Here is a 23,161-nt window from a genome sequence, read left to right on the forward strand (position 1 = left end):
GGATTTCTCCCAACAATCAACACTCCTCGCCCACCATACCTAGCACTTCCTCATTTATTTTTCTTTTGGTCCATTTAACCTTCTCCACACCCGCACTACAAAAGCATTCTTCGTCTATCCTCCTACTTCATTGACCATGTTTCCGCACCATACATAACTATGCTCCATTTCAAAGTTTCGACGAGCCTTTTCTTAACATCCTTACTCAACGTCCTTATCATTAACTCTCTCTTCCATGAGAAAGCCTCTTTGCCTAGTTCAATTCTTCTCCTTAGGTCCATAGTACTTTGACCATTTTGGTCTAAAAACACTTCCGAGATACGTGAAGTGTTCTACCTGCTCTAGTTTTTGCCCTCCTATTTTGATGTTAAGCTTGGCCTTTCTCTTTCTGGAAAATCGCATAACCTTTGTTTTATTTATATTTATTGTCATTCCATATCTATTGTACTGAATTTCAAATTCACTCATAAATGCTTGCAACCCCTTGACTGACTGACAAACTAGAGCTTGGTCATCAGCAAACATAACTGATTTTATGAATTCTCCGCCAAATTTCAATCCTATCCTTAGTTCCTTCCATGCCTTTTTAATCATTTCCTTCCCATATAGGCTGAAGAGCACCAGTGATAATGGAAAACCCTGCCTTACACCTCTTTCTAACATTGCCCATTCGGACCCTCCATCCCCCACTCACACATGAGCAGTCTGAGACATGTACAGGTTGCGGATTAGCCTCCTGTATCTCCATTCTATTCCTATTTTCTACAATATACTCATTAATTTTTCCCAATGCACTCTATCAAATGTCTTTTTGAAATCTATGAAATACCTACTGATTGTATTCTATATTCCTCTTGATTAGTGATCTATATCCTGAAATGACATTGCATGTGCCTCTCCACTTCCTAAATCCGCCGACCCCGGTGGCGGCGGGGTAACGTCCTCGTCTGCCATTCCAAGGGTCGCGGGTTCGATTCCCGCCTGGGTGAGTTTTCCTCCACCTAGGGCTTGGGTGTTTGTAAATGTGATCATTGTTATCGTTGTTAATAGTTCGATGTAAAGGCCAGAATGCGCTGTTTTCGGACTTATACTGAATAAATAAATAAAAAATAAAATAAATCCAAACTGATCATCTTAAAGTAATCATTTGCTCTGCTCTCCATCCTTTTGTTAATGTTACTGGGAAAAAATTTAGCTTCGAGGGAAATCAAACTCCTTTTTCTGTAGTCCTCACATGATGTAGCCTCTACCTTTTTCAGAATAGGAACTAACACTGATCTCACAAAGTTTTCCACCGGATTCCTTCCTCATAGATTTTATGAATCAGTCCATGTAGAATCTTCCTCCCACCCTTTCTTAAACCTTTTAATAGTTCCACAGGAATGTTGTCCACCCCCACAGCTTTATTTGATTTCATCTCCCTAAATGCCCTTTCTATCTAATTGTTAAATATGCCTGAACCTAAGCTATCTTCATCTTCCTCATATTCTCTTTCAAGTCTAACATTACTGACGTAAGTTCTTTAACATACAGCTATTCTATATATACTTTCCATCTTTCTTAGATCTTTTCTGTTTCACCTATTATCTTACACGACTTATCTCTAACTGTTAACACAGATCTTCCCTTTTTACTCCCAATAGTATTTTAATTACATTTACCTGTAGAATAAATCGACATTTTTCCCATACTTAACTCCTATGGTCATCAGCATTGATACACTCACATTGGAAATTGACTCCCTTTTCATTCTAATGATGTATTCAATATTAAACCCTTCTGAAATGTTTATTCACATGTTAGAGGTTACCTTTTCATTGAATTTTTTTTCATCATCCTCTGTCTCGATGTTTATTTTATCTTCTCATGTATCGTTACCAAAGGAGAGAGTTTCCACATTACCCCTGACACCTACAAGTACAGATTTTGGAAAATGTGATATTTACATTATCTGCCACCTACTTTCACATGCTAGCCTATAGTTTTCACCATTTTTGCATATTTCTTTATTTTAAATTCTCTTCATGAGCACCATGTACACTTTCTTGCTCTTCCTACTATAACAGTCATTCCCCTAATTTGTGTCGCGTCTGCTGTCCCAAAGGATTAATTCAAAATACATCATTTTACAAGGACATCTTTCTCATAAATTCTTCTAGCCCATCATACTTAGTAATGGCATTAAAGGATCTTCCTGAAAATCCTCAACCCGTCACAAAAAATCACATACCATTTATATCTTGACAATGTGATATCAACGGCAAAGAATTCAAGGGTGATGGCATTTTTCTCAAATAATTAAAGATGCCTACGAAGGAATTTAAAAATGAGGCGTGATAGTTGTCTCATCATTCCATGGTGCTTTTTCTTCTGCCTTTCATTACTTGCTATCATTTTCAGAGCAGATGAGTCAACTCTGATCCAATTGAATGTCAGTCGAGAGACTTGCCCTGCAATGCTCTTGGGGTGTCTTATAGTTTACTTCCAGAAATGCAGATTCAGCAATGGGTGTTGGCACTCAGTTCACTATGCCGAGTGGGACAAAATCCAAAAGACAATATTGGCCCTTGGTGCTTAAACAAGAGGGACTGAAAGTGTGCATCGCTAAGGACAATTAACCTCGGATTGTATTCAGTCAAATTTAATTTTATTATTTTGAACACTGGTTGCCCCTCTTCAGGTGGCTGTCAACAATAAACAGGACATAGAAAAAATTTACCAAATAGTTGAATTTAGGTTATATTTCAAGAGCAGTTGACTACTGCAAATGGGCATTTAGAAGGAATGCTATCTAGTGGCTTAAGCAGGACTTCTTTTATCTCTTGTTTAAAATCACTGGATTGCACCCCACCGGAATATCTGCCTGTGGAAGTCAACTGCTCCCGGAACATGACCTATGTTTAATAATTATGTAAAATGCTTTATGTCCTGTTTATTTTTGATGGTTACAACAATAGGGAAAATAGTCAAGTTTTGCTTGTATCAATTTTGTAAACAGAACTCTGTCAATTTCAGGTAAAATAAAATTTTTCTCTAAACCCTTTATAAATTTTCATTACCAATGTCTCAATGCTGGACAGAAGCTGGGAGAGGATGGGGATTGGAGGGAAGAGACCAGCGTGCATTACATTTGTGGGCTGATGGTGGAAGTTAAGGGTTTTCGGGGAAGAAGAGGCGCAGCTGTGGGGATGGGCGTAGAGTGTGGTGGGACCATGCCTGCAGAATGGGTGAGGGTGAGAGAAATTTGAAAATACATATAATCTTTTGCAAAAAAAGACTCCAAAAAATGGTTTTAAAATGTTAATGGCAACTAATAAAGTTGAAACTTTTAAATGAAGTGATTACTTGTTTTTACTTTTTATGATATCGCTGGTGCCACCTTCATATAATAAAATTATAATTTATTAGAAGAGTAATGGGTAAATGTGTTGAAAAGGGCAAAGAAAAATGTTATCTTTCGCTGGTTAGGCCTAATTTAGAATGTGCTGCTATATATGGAATCCAAATGAAATTGGATTGATTGCCGAATTAGATCGCGTGTAGCGTGGAGGAGCAAGATTTATAAAACATTGTTATGACAAACGGAGTATCGTATCAAAATTGCTGGAGGAAATAGGCTGGGAATCACTCATTAAGCGAAGGTTAAATTACAGGTTAAATCTCTTGTATAAATTTTCTCTTTAGCAGTGATGTCGTTAATGAGTTATTAGCCCTGTCGTACTACGGTAGGCGAGCCTATGTCAATAAAATTAGAGAGATTAAGTGTAGAACAGATAGATTTAAGATGCCATTTTTCCCACAAATGATAAGGAATCAGAATAACGTCCGCCCGCGCTAGGGGGAAAAAGAATTCGGGTCAAAATTAGTCTGGTGTGCATTCACCCCACTGCCACACACCCTAGCGGTAGCTTGCAAGGTACTAAAAAAATACTAATACTAAATCACAAAAACAATCAAAGACGCCCGATCAGTCCTTTGATGTACTTTTTAATATTCGCTCGGAAACCCGAAAATATACTGGAATGATAAACAGCACATGCACAGAGTGATTGAGTAACATATATATTTATATTTACGTATGTTCAAGAGCATTCGCCTGCCACCAGCAGCCGAAGAGTTATGGAAAGCCAAACAGCCAACAAGTTATATTCTCGAAGAGAGGGAGAAGGGAAACAAATAACCGTTGTTGAGAGATGAAGTTGCGTTAGTCACGGTGCCAATCAACCAGGAAAAAATCTGGGGAAACGGCAAGAGTGAGGTAATGTCTTTTTTTCCTCTTGACGGGGTCAGTGATGAATAAATTATGTCATGCGGAAAAAAAACAAAATAACCGCTGGAATGTGTGCAGGCGACAGTTATGAAATCTGAGTACATATATACTATTCTAATGCTCTCAAAATTTCGTAATCGTTTCCATCGCATTTCTATTCATACATACAATGAAGACATGGTTTCGACGATTAAAAATGTTTTTAACCAACCACTTTGTACGAGATCAGTTCAACAAGTGATCATAAAATTTTTCTCGCATAATTTACAGCGCGAAAATTTTATTTTGCTATATTTTTGGCCTAATGTATCTGTGGTATGGGTATAATTGAGTTGAATCCAATATTGCGTCAGCTGCTAATTTAATTATTTAAATAATGTAATTCTTTACTGTACAGCCTCGTACATTCCAAATCATGATGGGACTAATTAAGAACACACACAGCCTTTGCTAAGAAAATATAAACTACTAGGAAACTGAGCAAATGTATTATTACTAGCAGTAGTCCAGGGGTAGAGCGCTGGACTACTTACCCTGATTCGATTCCCGCCTCTCTGAGCACCCTCAGCTCCTTCCAAGCTTTGCGATTTTTTCGGTCAATCAATTCTTCCTGTGAAACCATAGCCGGCGCAGGGAAAGGATCCCCCCTAACCTGATAGAATTCCACACGCCGTCGGGCTTACTACGAGGTGAACTCTACTATCAGCTACCAAACCTTCGGGTTGCTTAACGTTTTTATGGTATTAAAAAATGAAAGTTGATGCCTTTATTTTTGTCATTGGAGGTTAAAATTACATAATATATGACACAAATACTTCCAACAAAATTATATGCTTATTCTACAGCCTTTCGCGGGCAGATGTGGAAGAATTCTCAGATCCGAAGTTGGAGTCCCTTTGAGATTTAGATAACCTGACGGAGGAATCGCGGTAACAACTAATGCTAATGTGCTAGGAGAAGAAAACTTTTGACATACACAAGTATTGATTTTGGCATAGAACATCTTGATCGTAGCTTATTGGAAGCAGTTTCAACCATCACGTAGCAATATTTCTTTAATGGCCATGACCTATTTCAGGCCGGTCAAGCCAACGCACTCACACGATGTCCGGTGCTTTGCAATCAACTGCTGCATAAAATCGTCACCATGTGGCATTTAGAATGAAAATTTAAGTTTGAGGATAGTTTTAGTATTCGATACTAAAAGCTAAACAAAAGAAACTAGGGAAAAATCGCCATTTACGAAACGATGAAAAGAACCTTCCTTTCAGGGAGGGTATTAGATAATTGTCTAATATTCCTTTGAATGATTATACACATAACTGATGTATAATATCGCTGTAGATAAATATTTAGAACACCCTTTCTACCCGAGATGCAGCAAAACAATGACAAGACAACCAATTCCATTTCAATGTCTACTGCGTATGTACATAAATGCATATAAACCATGACCACTGGCTTGAATACAGTGAAAAATCGGTTGGTCTCAACTGAAAATGTTCTCACACTTTGCGGTTGCGTCCAACTTTTATCCAGTACTTGATCATTATAATATTGCTGACTACGATAACTTTGACTCGACGCAGGTGCAACACAATTCATCAAATAAGTCAACTCTTTTTGATCTTCAACCACGTAAGAAGAGAAAACTTAAGCTTGGAAACAAATTATCACGAAATAAGTAAACAACATGAAGATAGCACAAATGAACAAAGTATCGAGCTTCGGCTAGCAATTTCCGTCACTTTTCGTGAAAAGCCAACATGCAACTTTGCCATCCGTCATGGACACTATAGTATGTACCTACGACACAACAATTAATGCGATCAATCGTAATACAGTTTTTCCCTCATTCAAAATTAAATTATGATGCGATGTGTACACTACTCCAAGATGCTTGTTAAATAATACGAAGTATCTCCAGTCAGTTTTTACACGATTGCCTAAAAAGAGTGAAATATTTTCAGGGCTCATGTACTATGAGAGGTTATTGATTCCATCGTAGTGGCCTAACCGGTGAACGGATTTTGATTAATGAGATATCATTAGAATACGCCCTTTATGGTCTTTTTACTTCATTTTTTTTCCGTGCAGTCGAGTTTTTAAAAACTTTTCTTACCATTCTTGCTCTTTCCATACAGCTATATCGTTAAATAAAATTTAAAAAAAGAAAGATATGCCTTACATACCATATTTTACTATCAGATCAACTTAAAAAGGTCTAATTCTAATTTTGTATTTTGGTAAAGAAGTTATGACAAATTTACTTTTTGTTCTTCTTAAATAGAGGACGATTTAGACTATGATTTCCGATCAGTATTTACTAGAAACTGAGAGGAAGTAGGTGGAAGCAGGAGTAGTGGGGAACGATTAGGGACCATATGTCCATATGGTTGGAGAATATAGTATGCTAATATTGATCATGTATTTAAGTGAAATTCATCGCCATCCTATTGTTTATCAAGTGGTTAACCACTAAAATTAATTTGATCACATGATAACTTGTGCGGGAGAAGAAGGTACAACATCATTAAAAAGAATGATTTGAAATGGCGATTTCGAGTGGCTGGCAGCTTGAAAACTTTGCAGTTCTCCAGTTAAGCGATGGCATCACTTAGCCGATCGGGGGTTAAACTCTGTATTCCGCTCGCACGCCAAATCTAAGGTCGCAGGTTTTCGTCTCGGCCGTCGGTGCTGCATACCGCTTGGAGGTTGGACACGTGTTGAAACTAACGTCATGCCAAAGTCTGACCACTGGAATCTACACTATTTAAACAAAAATAGAAGACGGAAATGGTGCTCGTGCAACCGCAGGGTTATTAGTCAGGCGTACAGTAGTTTAGCGAATTTAAACAAAGTCAAATTGAAAAAACAATATAAAAATTAGTAATTGATTAAATACACCAAATACTAACGACAACGCTCAAAGAAGGGATATGTTTTAAATATGCTTCCCACGGACTAATACAATATAAAAAGAGTAATGTACCTCGGTGCCGTAGGCATTATCAGTGTTCTTACATAGGTACTTAGTGGCGCCATTACATTCATGACCGTTTATTCGCCTTAGGGCGAGGGTGAAATTTAATTCAACGAGGTAACTTGGGAACATGTTAGGCTCTCCTGTGATTTATATTGCTTAGGGCGTGCGAGAGAAAACGAAAGAGGGGAGTCCCGGTAGTGTAACGATGAAAAAATTCCAGTTTGACGTCACTCTCAGCTTAGAAAAGCGAACAGACCAGGGCGTGCACGTCTCACTGATGATCTTCTCCGGTTCCACAAACTCAGACCGAATGGATCTTCCTCCCTCCCTCACCCTCCTGTGTACCAACGAGGTCTTTGAATTCCTCATGCCTCTGAAATTCTCCAACTTCCTCCATCTGCCTCACGCATGCACAAACCACTTCCTGCCTCTCTCCCTCAGCCAGCGATTCCTACCCCCTGCCTTGTCAGAGAGAAATATATGAGAGGGGGGATGGGATCACCTCTATCCATGCTACACGCACTTCGCTTAGTGCCGCATGATCTTTGAACACGGCAACTGGCGAGTTAATGGAAATATGGTGATAACACTGCAGTTAAAGCATGACAATAGACGAAAAAAATGGAAGGATTAGTTTATGTTTGCGCTGCTTTGCTCCTGATTCCTTTTTCTTTGGAAAGCCAGCAAAAAATAGTTTTGTAACACGTGTGTTTCCTGTCTTTTATACTCCTCTCTCTCCCCTTTGGTTCTCAAGCGTCGACTCCCCACCTCTCCCCGAAACTCGCGGTCTAGACGCGCCTGAACTTGGGCTGAGACGCATTCCTTCGGGGAAGGGGGTTCGCACGGAAGAGAGAGAGAGAGAGAGAGCAAGTAACAGAATTAGATAAAGGTTATTGCTAAATCGATCGAAAAACGGTCCTTCTTCCTTGCCAAGCGTCCGTTCTCTTAGATCGCTTTAAGACGCGGTTATTCATACCGCGATCGCAATGCAGGGTGTACATTGGGTTAGTTACTAATGAGATAATGAGGTTTAGCATATTCACAGCCCTCCTTTGTATCCATAGCACCTGGGCGGTTATCAATTCATCGTAACTTGAATAAAAAATGGAAGTACATACTAAATATTAATTCAGAAATAATTGAATTATCCTACATGTGATGCCAACGACGAATTCTTTTTCTCATCACCGAAATGGGCTTTAACTGTGGCCAAAATACGGTGTACTCGTGGGTCTGATGATTTAAAAAATAACAAATGTCATCATTAAGCGCTTAATTGCGTCTTTCAAGTAACAATTTCATAAATTTTACATAACAGTGTACTACGCACGGTGTGTTCATGTTAAGATCATCTGTGCAATTGATTGCCGAATTACATCGCAAAAAAGCTAGATTTGGAGAAAAGGAGCTAGATTTGTAAATCGTTGTCATGATAAACTGAGTAGCGAATCAAAATTAAATTAGAGAAATTGGGTTGGGAATCAGTCACGGAGCGATAGTTAAATTACAGATTGAATCCTTTGCGGAAATTGGAAGGACGTCTCTTAAGCTATCATGTTAAAAATGTATCATTAGCCCCAATCGCATTAGGAGAGAACATGTAAATAAAATCAGGGAGATTGATTCAGCGTAGTATATATATTAATTTAAGATGTAACTTTTTCCATGATTGATAAGGGATCAGAATAACGTTGTCCGACCGCACCAGGGTGGAAAAGTATTTTGTGTCAAAGGTAGTCGCGTTTAATCATCCCCTGCCACATACCCTATGGATGACTTGAAGGGTACCATGACGAGGGTACAGACTCATCAGAGTACATGATGAGTGTCGAATCGCTTTACAGATATATAGGTTTGACATAAAGGGGTACGCGAGAAAGTTTTGAATGAAAGTGGTCTCAAGGCGAGGAATATTTAGTCTCAAGAGGAAGAACGTACACATACATGAATACACAGGGAGAGATGCGAGAGAAGTATGCGCGAATAGGGAAGTATATGTTGTAGCAATTATTTCAAGGGAGTGTCTCATAAACTAAATTCTGTTTTAATTGAAACCGCCTAACCCGAGAGGAATTTTAGTGAACGGTATGTATATATCTAATGCCTCGTAGTTAATTTTGTTACTAACTTGGCATGTTAAGGACAACTTTTTACGGTATGCGGACTATTAAACATCCATAAACAATAAATTTAACTACCTTTCAGATAAATAGAAAGAAGCATGAGGAGAGGCTTTCGATATTTTTTTAGTCTGTTGTAATTCTTTCGCATATAAGTGTAAAACATTTGCTGCCGCAAGAATGCTTAGCCAAAAAACTTTCAAGATGATACTTCCTTTTCCCTAAATATTCTTGTCTTCTATAATTGTAATACGTTTTGCTCAACGAGAGAAAAATAAGGTAACACTCAAACGCCTCTGACAAGGCAAAAACGAAATCCTGATTATTTCATTAACACTAATAGCTTGGAAGTGGGGTAAGAAGTGCCTCTTTCCAATTAGGGACTTTTTCAAATTAACTCGCGTTTTAAAGGCGCACCTGGACGCATACTTCATGTAAATTGTTTCCTAGAAGAATTCTCCAGAAACACTCTTTGTAACCATTTTGGTTCCCCCTACGTATCTTTATGATACTCTCTAAATAATTTTACACTGATTTTCCCTGATTTCAGCCAAAATGGGCAGAGAAACCAATCATGCTTTCGCGGCAAGAGATAAATAAACTTTATCCTGATTTCAATAGCCTAATAAATCTCTCCTTCAGCCTAGCCATAAACGGACGGCTCTTGCCATCTTTATTCAAAAAGCTTTCATCTCCCCTGGGAATGAACAGAATGGCTTACAGAACCCAGCGACTGCTCATAATGCCTCGGCTTCATTGAGCATGATCACCTTCCCGCTTTACCAGAAACGTCTCTTATTGGGGAACTGTCTCTTATATCTGTCCCTCATAACAAACCTAAAACATAACAATGCTCTCCAGGACTATGCACATATGTTTACATAATCTGTTAATAGCTCGTGAGTTTATTCACAAGAACAGCATGAGGAATTTTGGAAGACCAGGAACCACATTCTTGTAAAAAATGAGCACATGATATCTTCCAAAGATTTCTAAGTAATCCACCCCCCCTCTCCCGGAAACGATAATGATTTATGTAAATGGCATCACTCGGTCGCGTGTCCGATGCCAGATGTGCGACCAATACCTCTTCAAAAAGTTTGCATTGGTCCACCGGCTAGTGTATGACTAATCCTCCTCCGGAAACCAGATGAAATTCTTGAGTGTCTCCTTTTCGGCCTTTGCCTTTTGCGTATTTTCTTGAGCGGTTTCCGATCATCCCGTTTCTCAACGCAGGATGACTCACCGTCGTCTGCATCTCTTCTAGCCTCCCATAATTTCCTTCTTCGTCGTTGACTCGACGATCCCTGGAAGGACAATTTCAGCTTGCCCTCGTGCCGTACATCTTCATCACGTCTCGGGGTTGTCGTCCGCTAAGGTCTTCCCCACTAGTTCCCATTCTTTTTCGCTGATCCCTAGCCAGAAGTAACCGCAATTTTCGGAATTTAAATGTATATTTCCTGTGGATCTAAATCTTCATCATCATCGAGCAGCTGAAGTAATTACTAGGAAAAGAGTCGCGTGCCCTTAATAATAATGGCGTTCAATTTTCTAGCAAAAGGTCATTTAATAGAACAATTACTGTTCCGAGGTACTCGAAACTACAGGTATGTCCAGAGGTAATCGTCTTTATTCAACCCAGATGATAAGAAAACAAATATCACGAAATGGATTCGGTCTCTTTTGGTAATGGGCATACTCTTTTGAAGCATGCTCTACCTGCGTAGATTGATAGTTGAAGGTTCTTCGAACAGATTTTTTAATGCTCCGGGTCGAGAAATTTGAGTATGCCCGAAAAAAACTGGCCGACTCCTAGCTCGTCGCCTTTGAAGACGCATGCAGTCATTACGGCCTTTGTAGCGGAGAGTACCCGATATAGGTGGCGAGATCGAAAAATCTACACAACCTACCGAACTCTTCCCGAGCACTAACTAATAATATCCTTATGGCACAGGTTCCCTAACCCTGGCTGGAGCGGCAAATGCTCACTTCCACCCGAGAGACAGAAAAGTCGTAGTTCGATCTTAAGAAGCATATTAGTTTTATCATTGAGCGAAATGGGGGCATATTCTTTTCTGATACATCAAAATGCCTATTTGCCGTATCTAGAGATGTTTCGTAAGAAAAAAACCTCTGCCGTCTGGCTCTCTCATTCTTCCACATTCAACGGTGTAAATTTGGTCACTCTTTAGATTATGGAAGTTTCCACACATCAATGTGAATATGCACCTTAAAAATGCATTTTATTTAATTCATGCTCCCTAGTATATAGCTTAATTTAAGGAATGTGGGATAGGTTTTATTTTTCTACGTAGATTCGCTTTCAATGGCACTTAGCAATTTAATAGCTGCAATAAAAGTAATATGTAACACGTCAATGAAGTTGCTATAGAAAACTGCAGCACATTATGGATTAATATTTTTTCAGTTAAATTCAGTTACTGCTGTTTGTTGCAAATCAAAAATGATTTGATTGCTATTTGCTATGATTGTGAATGATAGACAACCAGAACAAAGATAGAGCATATAGATGAAACCCAATGTCTAATAATTATAATACAGCATTTAAATATGGAACTTAGAACTAAGAAGCTACAATTCAAACTTCAAAACCAACTTAACTGTTAAGATCTCCCCCTGTATTCACCATGCAAAATATCATGGGAAATGGTGGTGCTAGCATTTGGTAGCTAAAATATTCTATGTAGACCAGAAAAAGAGTTAAAAAAATTAGGGACCACAACCTACTCTGTTCCTTAATGGCATGGCATCTTAATGTGCATTTCAGAATGCAAATACCAGAGGGCACACAATGTGTCACTTTAATTGCACATGAGATTAGACAAAATAGTTAAGTGCTGAGGACATGTTATGCAAACTGTACGAATGTACTGAGAGTAGCACGATTGAAACAAGGATTTCAACTATTTTTGGAGGAAAAAATTACCTTGTCCTTTAGAATAGAGAGCAAGAATAGCCAAAGGAATATATTCATAACAGAAATTGAATTTTGCTCCCTATGTGGAAATTGAAAGGCGAGTTTACTCTGGAGAGTTATATTAAGATAAAATAATTAATCATAGAACTGTTGAAATGAAATCTAGGTACTTCATTTCCTTCATTGAATAGAAGAGTAGTTTCAATCTTCATTCAATTTGTGACAATGTTTAACACCTCATTTCAATAGAAAGCATTATTAGAAAATCAAATAAAGTTAGATAAAATCTATTAAATCTATTCACTATGAAAAGCCATTGGTTAAAAGCATGCTAACGAAGCCATGTTATTGTAGGATATATACACAGTTGAGTGACAAAATAAGGTTACTTTAACTGGAAGAATAAGTCAAATCAACTTATAGGAGTTAAAAACTGAATTGTTCGTCATTACTATTAGACTAATGAAAACACATTCCACAATAATACCCATTTCCTTGTCATGATTTTTGAGCCAAGGATTTCAGTAGATGCTTCAGAATGCAAAATATACTTAAAATTACACTTGAAGACATACAGTAAATTAAATTAGCTCCACATATCTTTCATGAATCTGTTTGAATGGCATGCAGTGCCAAATGCTGAGCATATGACGGTGGTGGAGTCTCAGTTCTCATTGTTGCAACAGCTGCTCTGTGCATGATAGGAGTAGTCAATCCCATGCTTCGAAGTTCATCTTCATTTTCATCAATCAGTGAAAATGCCTCTCCTTGCGCATTACCACATTCTGACAAGGAAGTGAAGTTCTCACCCCTACTCAAACTCTTAATCCTGTTCAAATACCTTCGTCTTGCTGTAGTAGAATTGCCCCTCTGAATCATACCCAAAAAATTGGTACAACACCTTTTAATACTGCAAGGTTGAGCGAAATAAATGAATGTGCAAAGGAAAGACATGAGAAATCCAGCCTGAAAATGTAAACGAGAAAATGATTAGGAAATGCATAGCTGCATGTAAACTTGTTGGGAATAGCCATTATTAAGAATTACTTTTGCAGCAATAAATAAATATAAAAAGTTAGCACGTAAAAGGACACACACATTGTAGATTGTTTGAGCTGAAGAAGGTCTCAGAGAAGGCCGAAAGCTCAAACAATCTAAAATGTGAGAGTCCTTTGGATGGCACGATAGAACACAAAATAAAATAGATAACACGTACACACGAAGTATGTTAAAAAAGTATCGCGAATTTTGAATTTCCGCGGGTTACGCATATTTGATTTTCGATTTTTTATGGGGTTATGTTGGTACTTATGTTTCTCACTTACGCCGAAAAGCTCGGCCATTTTGAATGTTCAGTTAATTGTAGACAGCTCTTTTGCTTGGACGTGCTTTGGCTTGTCCTCGATATTTGCCTGTTCCAAAAAATGGATGAAAGAATCTGTATAAAATTTTCTGTGATAAACGAAATTAAGTACGCAGCCGCATTCCGAATGTTGACTGTGGTATATGGAGAAGCTACCTTGGACCGAAGCAACGTTTATCGGTGGTACAAAATGTTCTCAGAGGGCCGAGAAGATGTGAACGACGAAGAGCGTGCCGGACGCCAGAGCACAACAGACAAAAACATTGATGAAGTGAAGAAAGAAGCATTGGCCAATCGTCGAATCATCGTTAGAGGAGTTGCTGATGACCTAAACATATCGATTGGCTCATGCCATTCGATTTTTACCAATGATTTGGGCATGACACGAGTCGCCGCGAAATCCGTACCTCAATTCGTGCTCAATTTCGATCAAAAACTGCAACGCATTAAAATTGCTAATGGACTTGCGTTAGACTCTGCCCGCGACCACAAAAATTTGCTCCAGGGGGTCATAACTGGTGACGATTTATTGGTGTATGGTTATGACGTGGTAACTAAACCTCAATAATCCCAATGGAAACTGCAGCACGAGCCAAGACCGAAAAAAGCGCACCAAGTTCGGTCGAATGTGAAAGTTTTGCTTACAGTTTTCTTCGATTGCAGGGGCGTGGTGCATCATGAGTTCTTGCCAAAGGATAGAACGGTAAAAGAGGAATGTTACCTGCAAGTTATGTGCGAAGCATTACGCCACAAACGCCCGGATTTGTGGAAGAACATAAATTGGCTTTTGCACCATGACAACGTTCCTGTTCACACGTCGTTACTTGTGCGCGAATTTTTGGCCAAAAACAACACACTAATTATGCTGCAGCCACCGTATTCCCCAGATCTGGCCCCCGGTGACTTTTTCTTGTTCCCGAAACTGAAGAGGCCCATGAAAGACGACGCTACGTTACAATTGACGAGATAATGACTGCATCGAAGCTGAACAAGATCACGAAAAAGATTTTTTCAAGTGCTTCGAAGATTGGAGAAAACATTGGCACAAGTGTATAATATCTAATGCGGATTACTTTGAAGGGGACAAAATAGACATTAATGAGTAAACGAATAATTTTTGAAAAAGCGCATAAGTCGTGGTACTTCTTTTTGAACAGACCTCGTGTATGTGTGCGTATATATATATATATATATATATGCACACACACGTGTGTGTATATACATATATGGATACACACACACATGAATGTAATACTTAATGACTATTTAGAGAGAAAATAAAAACTTACCACAAATGACAGAAGGACGAACCAAAATAATGAAACACCAACCACGGAACAGTATTGCAATTTATAGATTACATCTGATTTTAAGGAAAAATTGGTAGGTGTGTTCGAGAATTCTTCCAATTGCTTGTAGAAAGGATCGGTGGCCTTTTCATCGAACACTTCAACATCATCAGGATAGTCAGAATCTAAATGCTGAACTTTTGGGAGAGGATCTTCCTCAAAATTTGTTCCCAAAAGTTGGTAATAATATAAAAGTGTGTGATCATCTTTAGCTTTCTGAGGTCCAGATGTTTTAGAATTTGATTGAACGAGTTTCTCCAACTTCTTTGGTGGACATGCTGGGTGAAACTTTTTGCTTGAAAGCCAGTTTTCTAAACTTTGCATATCACCCCTTTGATCACATGGCCAAGGATTTGCTTTCAACTGTAAAAGTAATTTTCACCGATCAAAAAATTAGAATACAAAAGAGAGACTGAATCAAACATTAGTGCAACATAAAAAATGGCAAATTTGCTAATTCACCAGTTAGAAGAGAGAAGCATGAAAAATTGATGCCGAGTAATGTTTATTTCAGCTATTGTTGATAATTATTTGTTAGCAATGTCATTTGGATTTATTAGAGGGATTTAACAATAAAAGGCAGGACAATGCCATCTCATTTTATCATCGCTAATGGTCTTAACCTATAGGGACTCTTTAGAGAAATAAACAGTGGTGTGAATCCTGATGACTTGGATAGTAAAGTTTCTGACTTTGGGCTTCAAATCTTTTAAGTATGTAACCAGCAACTTCTCACATTAAAGATCTGATCCCATTTGAGGATAATACATACATGGGATATTGATTACAAGTAATTATTACTAAGAAATAACTGAGATATCTGGATAAAATCTATTCAGACACTGTTGCAGTTTCTCAAAGTCTTGAAGACAGAGGCTCACAGTGTGATTAAGTTCCTTTATTTTAAAAGTTACAATGCCAAGCACAGCCAAAATAAAATGATGGCTCTTTATGGAAATGATAGCCAGTCATGCAATGGCAAAGTTGTGAGGTGGAAAAGGAATTCTTGAACTGGCCACATGTCTGTCACAGATGATTCAAGAAGTGGAAGACCATCACTCATGGATGATGTTATTACAGCCAAGAGCAACCATGGGAATGATCATGAATGAGACTGATTTAATAAAGGCAGTGCATGGAAAATTATTCATGAAGAACTACACATCTGAAGTGTCAGCACACTGTTCTCAATACTCAACTACTCCTTTTCAGAAGCAAACATGGTCCAACCTGCAATCACGATAATGGCAAAGTGACGCAGCTCTGAAATTATACCACATCCATCTTATTCTCCTGATCTCCCACCAAGCAACTTTTTCTTATTTCCAGAATTTAAAAAACCATTGTGGGGCAGGAGATTTGGCAACACAGATCATGTCATTCAAGATGTGGAACAATGGTTTTCAACACAATCTGCTGAGTTCTACAATGACAACCTTCGAAAAATCAAGAAACGCTGAGAGAAATGTATAACTCTGGATTGTGACCATGTAGAGAAAGAATGTGACCATGTAAGAATAAAAAATAAAAATTAATTTTCAATCCTGATTATTTTTAGTAATAATTAAAAGTTTACAGTAATCCCTTATACACGAGTACAAAAATATCACATCTCTAATATCTTTAGGCTTAAGCAGGAGTATATATAACAGTGAAGTACTGTGGAGAAAAAATGATATCACTTGTTTCATGGGCCAAGGGGTTTCCAGAGAGTCCATATTCACACAATATAGACAACTTTTCCAGAACCCATTCTTTTACAGCCCTGACTTGGTATTATACATATAAATATAATGTTAGGACCTTTCAAGAAAAATCAGTTGAGGTAGCACATTATGACAGGTGAATGAATTCATTAGGTAACCGGTTAATAGGTTTGGACACAGTATTCTACGTTGATATCAGTAAGCTAATCAAATAATGGAAGAATTGCATGAATAAAATCAGAGATTTTGAGAAGTAACTAACTCCATGTACACCTACTAAGAAAATATTCCCCTTCCATGATGTAACCCTCATAATGCTTCACTATATAGGAAACCAAACTCTTACATATCTTAAAGTACAGTATATAAAGCAAAGGATACTTACTAAAAGCACCTCAAGACTTTCCATTTTGTCCAATGCTAGTGGACTAAGAGATATAAGCTGATTGTCAGAGAGGTTCAGTACCTTCAAGGCCTCAAGGCCAATGAAAGATTTTGGGCCAACATGGCCTAGACGACAGCTTCCGAGGTCCAGATATTCAAGCTTTGGTGCTGTGAGCAATGGCTCACCATCTTGAATACTTGTCTTTCCATAAAAATCCTCATTTTCAAGTGGGTTAAACCCTAGGCGCAATGCCCTATAATTGAATATAATACCTATGAGTGCCATCACATTAAAAGCAGATAATGCATCAATTATGCGCATCTGATGCATTGGTTCCCAAATTTTTGGCCTGTGGCTCCCACAGCCTACTGGGCATTCGCTGAAACTATCCATTAAACATGTATGAACTCATTTGGATAGGGCAAGAATTGCAAGGGGTTGAGTAGTGAATGCAATGAGTGATATGCAATGTCACAATAAATATAATCTCATTTCAGTGAATAATAAAAACTGTATAGAAACTGGAGCATGCTATAGAAAATGATACTTATCAAACTTCAAAGTGAAAATAAGTCAGGACAGTTTTTTAGTTATGAAAAATAAATGGAAAACCTATTGCATACCTAAATGATCATTTGCATGGGATAACCAACAGCCTGAGGGCAACATTGGCCAGATACAACACTTAAGGAAGAAGCACACATTTTAGGAGATCCAATATTTTTATCACAAATACTCTATAGGAGATGACTTAAAGAGAAAACAGCAAGTTTATACAGCATCAAAATTAGTCTCTTTACTTCTCCCAGACATTATATTGCCATTTTATTAAATAAGTGAGGTTTGATTCAGTTGAAACCCCTAATTTTCAGATAAATTAAAATATACACAAACATGTAATATTTACTTAATTCTCATATTTCTAATTGACTGGATGAAACAATACCTTAAATTAGGCGCATCCTCGAATAATTGGGGTACAAGAAGAGTAGATTGAGGCCCAAAACTTCCGGGCAAAACTATTTGATTTCTCCTCAAACGATTGTATGAAAGGTCCAAAAGTTTAAGGTGCCCAAGCCCCTGGAGAGCTGATGCAGATATGTGAGCAATTGAGTTGCGGGAAAGGTGGAGAGCTTCCAATCGTGCAAAGATGTCAAAGTAGAACGCTCCTCCATTCAGAAATGATATCGCATTTTGGGACAGGTCTAATACTTGAACAGGATTTGTTACATCTCCATTTCCATGACCTTAAAAACAAATGTACAAAAATATAATTGAATGATCCATAATTAGAAGATTAGCAGGCATGACTATGGATCTTTTACTGTATTTAACTGCTATTACCATCCATAGTGCAATTTTTCAATGGCTTATGGTTTATGATCATGGTTCTTGCCACCCAGCTACAATGATTAAAACGACAAATGTAGAGCCAGGGATCATGGTATGTTGGGTTGAACAAACTTTAAGACCAATGATAGCATTTTCATTAGCAATTATTTGAACAATGACAGCATTAGAATCATGGAGATCCATAATCATAAAGTTAACTTCACAGCTAGTCTCAATTTCTCAGTTAGGTAAGGAGAGAGATCAAATATTGCCATCTTCATCCTCTCTCTAAATCACTATATGATAAATCAAGCAAGCAGCCCTTTGGAGATTGGCCTTAATTGTGGTCAAACATATACCTATAGTAAGTAGTTGAAGATTTCAAATGAACTTCATGGATTTACACATTGTAAATGAAGGCCTAGGCGACTTAGTTGCACGTATTTACACTCATTTACACGTAGAGTTAATTATTTATCCCAATTGGGGTAAATAATTAACTCCATGTGTAACTAAGTTTTTTTGGTTCGTCAAGCCATAGTGTTACTTAATATTTATGTTAAATCATCACATAAATGATATGGTATACTTATATGGACATTAGAAACTACATTTATAATTTCATGGTTGTGGAAGCTTAAAACTAGTCACGATTTTTACACTCTTATCACAAAGGTAGTTAATTTCTAGTAGCAATCAGTATGCTGCTTGTGATAACCCCAGTACCTTTTCCAGCAAGATAACTTGGAGGAATGATTTATTAAGAAAAGCAAATTTTGTCTACAATAAGGTATCTTACAATTGCCTGTAAGGCCTTTGTGCAGGATTGTCAGAGCCCAAAAAAACCCCTTCAGCGCAAGATGTTCCTAAACATACTTTTTCAACAAGCTTGTAGAAAATGGTGGCTACTGGATGCTAGGCTGATTGGTTTAGGTGGTGTATTTCAGTCCGAGGAATGTATCTGACAGTATGCAGTAGATTTTTGCTAATGAGTAATTTTTCTGGGTTTCAGTATCTCCTTAAGAAAGTAGTGGATGCCTTCTATGTATAGCTGCAAGGAGGTAGCATTATTGCATACGCAGAGGCTGTGAACAGAGATAGAAAATGGCATGGAAAATTTAGTGCCGTAGGGGTGATAACTGCAGAAATGGAAGTATCGTTGGTTTTTTTATGGCTAGAAGGGATAAATATATTTAAGTGAAAGAGGATGTCAGCCTAAGAATGCTCCTGAGGAGTCCAAGATGGAATCTGTGAAAGAAATCAAGGAAGAAGAACTGAGAATTGTGATAAAAGTGGATAGAATTTCATGTCCACGGAACCAAAGAAGGAAGATGTCAACAACTTAACTGCTCTAGAAGGGAGGTTTGATATTTTGTTTTTGAAGGAGTGTATTTTACAGGTGACACATGAAGAAGGTTGACATTAGAAATGGTCATGCAGGTACTTTCGGAGGTGTCTTTTATCTGAAAGAATAATTTGTTGGTCGGTTGAATGGTAAAGGCATTTTTCATTTATACTAATCTAGCAAGGTGGATGAAAGAGTTGTTTGAAGGTTTGTGTGTGCCACTCCAGAGCAAAACATTACCCCACTTTACCAGATGCATCCCTTGGACCTAAATGTACCACCCTGCTAGCCTCAACCTTATAACCACCTACTTCCCTGTCACACAAAATCCATCAGATTTTTAAGGTACTTTAACCCATAATAAAAAATAATGAATCCACATCCCTCCAACATGCCCCTCCATCTTATTCAAATGTCCTGCTAACCCCCTTCCCCTGACAACCGCCTAAGGTGTGGCTGCCCTCTTCTGCTCCACAGTTTCTCCTTCCAAACGAATCTCAAACCTCACTCGCACTTCTAAAAATGTCATATGCCACACCAACTTTCCTGTAACTTCTGTTCCTCTTTCTACATTGGTGAATGCACCATCACACTCTCTCAATCTGTATCAACAATATCTACCAGTCCTAAAAAATCTCATGCATTCCTCAATCATCCCATTCCTAAACATACTGCTTTCTACAGTCAATTATTTGATACTTGCTTCACTTCACTAAAATAGAAACCTTTTAAGAATCTGCAGGGAATATTAAGGTGAGGCCCCAGTCATTGGCACCTATTTTACTGCAAAGGTGTTTTTGCATCACTGGGGCTAAACCAATGATACTATCATCCAGTAGCCACCATTCCTTCCCCTATGCCTCTCTTATTGTAACCCTTCCCATCCTAAACTGACTCAACTTCACTTCAAGAAATCATTTTCCTTTGACAAATATAGCATTATACATTAAGTATTGCAGTACATACATATAAGAAATATTTCTCATACAAATTATGTACTTTTGAAATTCTCTTCCCATTTCCCTATTTTACAATGAAATGTTCAGCTTTGACCTCTCACTCAAAATTATAGGCTTTCCTAAACTGGACTCAGTCAGGAAAGCTTCACCAGATCAACGATAAAAAAGCATAAAAGTTGTTTATATAACAAGTACATTGAAGAGTCAGTTCTGATTCACATGATGCACTCAACTGAAGCTGCTGAAGTAGTGGCTATTTATCTCACAAACTGTATCCAAATGAGATGGGCCAGCAAAATGGGTTAAAATGTTTGAGGAAGTTATCCTCCACATAAAAAATAAAGTTTCTCACACAAGTTTGCCAACGGTGACTAAACAAATAACTTTATATTTATTTTGGGGCCAAAACTAAGCTTTTCATGACAGAATATCTGATAAATATGCATTATGATTTTGAATATAGATTTATCTTTGTGCCAGTAATGCAGAAATAATTTCCACTTACAATGATATTTTGATGAATGTATAGTCATAAGGATACTTTCATGATCACTAGTCAATATAATTCAAAGAATATTATAAATAAGTTAACTACATCAGTACACATTTTCATCTGGTGCAGGTTTTAGCTCCACAATCAATCTACGTCCATGGGCACTCCCAAACTTCCTGTACACTCAATAATCTATAATACGGTGATCACGTATGGGAAAAAAATATTTAAAAAATACGTACCGGAAAATTCAGTGATTTGAATTTCATTCTATGGATATGGATGCAAATGCAAGTACTCATTTTAAATCAAACCTTTTCTGCAACTGCTAACATAAGAACTTTTGGGGAAAAAATCTCAACGAATTTTTAGAACAAATAAGTATTTTTGGGGTAACTTACAAATACTCATAAGTATTTGAAAGTTACCCTTAATACATTTCTAGTGTTCTTAAAATATTTCTTTTTCGAAAATGAGTGTGTGAAGCCCCACAATAGCATATGAAATTGCGTATTTATCTTTTACTATTATGTACCTTTGTTTCCACCTCCACCTTCGTTTTCCAAACCGATAGAAACTTCAAGAAGGCCTTGGTTGACACAATCTACCCTGAGGCGCCTCTGCCAAATATAACAAACGCAGAATGCTGGGCATTTTGCACTTTGTGCGGGTCCAAAATAAAGGGCCAAAATGAATAACCACAAAAGAAGAAATGTTTTCATTTGACCGAAGTTACAAATAAAAATGTTTATCTACGGTTGACAGTTAACTTCTCAAGTAGTAGTGATTACTTCTTCCTAGTTCGAACATAAAGCCAAACACAAGCGGATGACTAACTCCTTCAAGTGCAATCGCAGGAACATTTATCTTATCTTTCCGACGCATCGTTATGACTCAATTTCTTCTTTCTAAAGCACACTAGATAGTATTACCCTCACAACTAGCGCTACAATGATATATAAAAATGAATTCAATTAATTATGATACATCATTTCCATAATCGTCGTGGTTTACAGTAAAACATGTGGAACGGAGTCGAATATTTCAGGTAACATTTAGGCATTGAAAATAATTTCGCCAGACCTGGTTTGAAATGTTGAGTCGAGAAGCAAGCAGTCTTAGATGCCAATACATCTGCAATAGTAAATCACACGAATTTTCGTTTCCCAGATCACCTAGCGAAAAAATATTTCATTGTAACACGAATTGTATGCATACGAAGTTTTATGTTCTGGGCGCGAGGAGAAATAATGGCCATGTTGCCAAGTGTTCCCTTTCGGCAATTCATTTCGTTACTCTTTTATCATTTCATTATTTTAATACTTTTAACTACGTGTGAAATAGTAATAATAAGTCAAAGCGTACAATTTTAATCATAACAACTATTCATCAAATGAATTGTTTAATAGATACAGTCAATGGCAGCGACATAATCCCATATATTGAATGTGCAATCAACTCAGTTAGAACCGAGAGCTCACGATATTGAAACGAGTTACTTAGCGAGTTGAGGATGGTACGAATTAAATATTCCTCGTAAACCCGCTAGCACAAACACTCATAATTGAATATGAGTAGTACCATAACCGCACTGTATTAACTCTATAAATTCAGACTGTGGGGTCTAAGTCCTTCTCAGGTGGCGTCTGCAATTTCCCAGAAGCCCTAGTACTCAGAAAAGTCACACAGTTTGGTTGAAACTCAGATGATCATTCACCCCAGGGTCGGTAATTCCTTTCCGATGTAGTTTCCCAGAAAGTTTTGGTACCCAGAAAATCATACAGAATGGATTAATCTGGGGTTGTCCAAATCATACCTGGGGGTCCACAATCTTTCGGATGCAATTTTCTGGGAATTGCTGGTCCCCAGAAAGTCATACCACATGGGCTAATCTTAGGGTGTCCAAATAAAACTT

At 37.7% G+C, this 23,161-nt stretch overlaps 1 protein-coding gene across 1 annotated transcript; it reads right to left on the bottom strand.

Moving 5' to 3' along the window:
• Nucleotides 1–12,772: 12,772 nt before the first annotated feature.
• Nucleotides 12,773–22,131, bottom strand: LOC139688099 (transforming growth factor beta activator LRRC32-like). Its single transcript, XM_071585525.1, has 6 exons — nucleotides 22,084–22,131; nucleotides 21,782–21,866; nucleotides 18,064–18,364; nucleotides 17,118–17,370; nucleotides 14,967–15,389; nucleotides 12,773–13,280 (listed from the first exon to the last, which is right to left on the bottom strand). Exons 1-6 carry the CDS (start codon nucleotides 22,129–22,131, stop codon nucleotides 12,918–12,920), a joined length of 1,473 nt encoding a protein of 490 aa, XP_071441626.1. The 3' UTR covers nucleotides 12,773–12,917.
• Nucleotides 22,132–23,161: the final 1,030 nt, after the last annotated feature.

Source organism: Hetaerina americana, unplaced genomic scaffold, assembly GCF_022747635.1.
Source record: "Hetaerina americana unplaced genomic scaffold, ioHetAmer1.1.p SCAF_2, whole genome shotgun sequence".
Classification (NCBI taxonomy): domain Eukaryota; kingdom Metazoa; phylum Arthropoda; class Insecta; order Odonata; family Calopterygidae; genus Hetaerina; species Hetaerina americana.

Excerpts from the sequence above, each read along its gene's own strand:
- LOC139688099 (XM_071585525.1), bottom strand. The coding sequence starts at position 22,131 with ATGCGTCGGAAAGATAAGATAAATGTTCCTGCGATTGCACTTGAAGGA. Across the intron at positions 21,867-22,083 it reads CTGCGATTGCACTTGAAGGA|AGGCGCCTCAGGGTAGATTG; the intron begins GTTAGTCATCCG and ends TATATTTGGCAG. Across the intron at positions 17,371-18,063 it reads GAGGATGCGCCTAATTTAAG|GGCATTGCGCCTAGGGTTTA; the intron begins GTATTGTTTCAT and ends ATTCAATTATAG.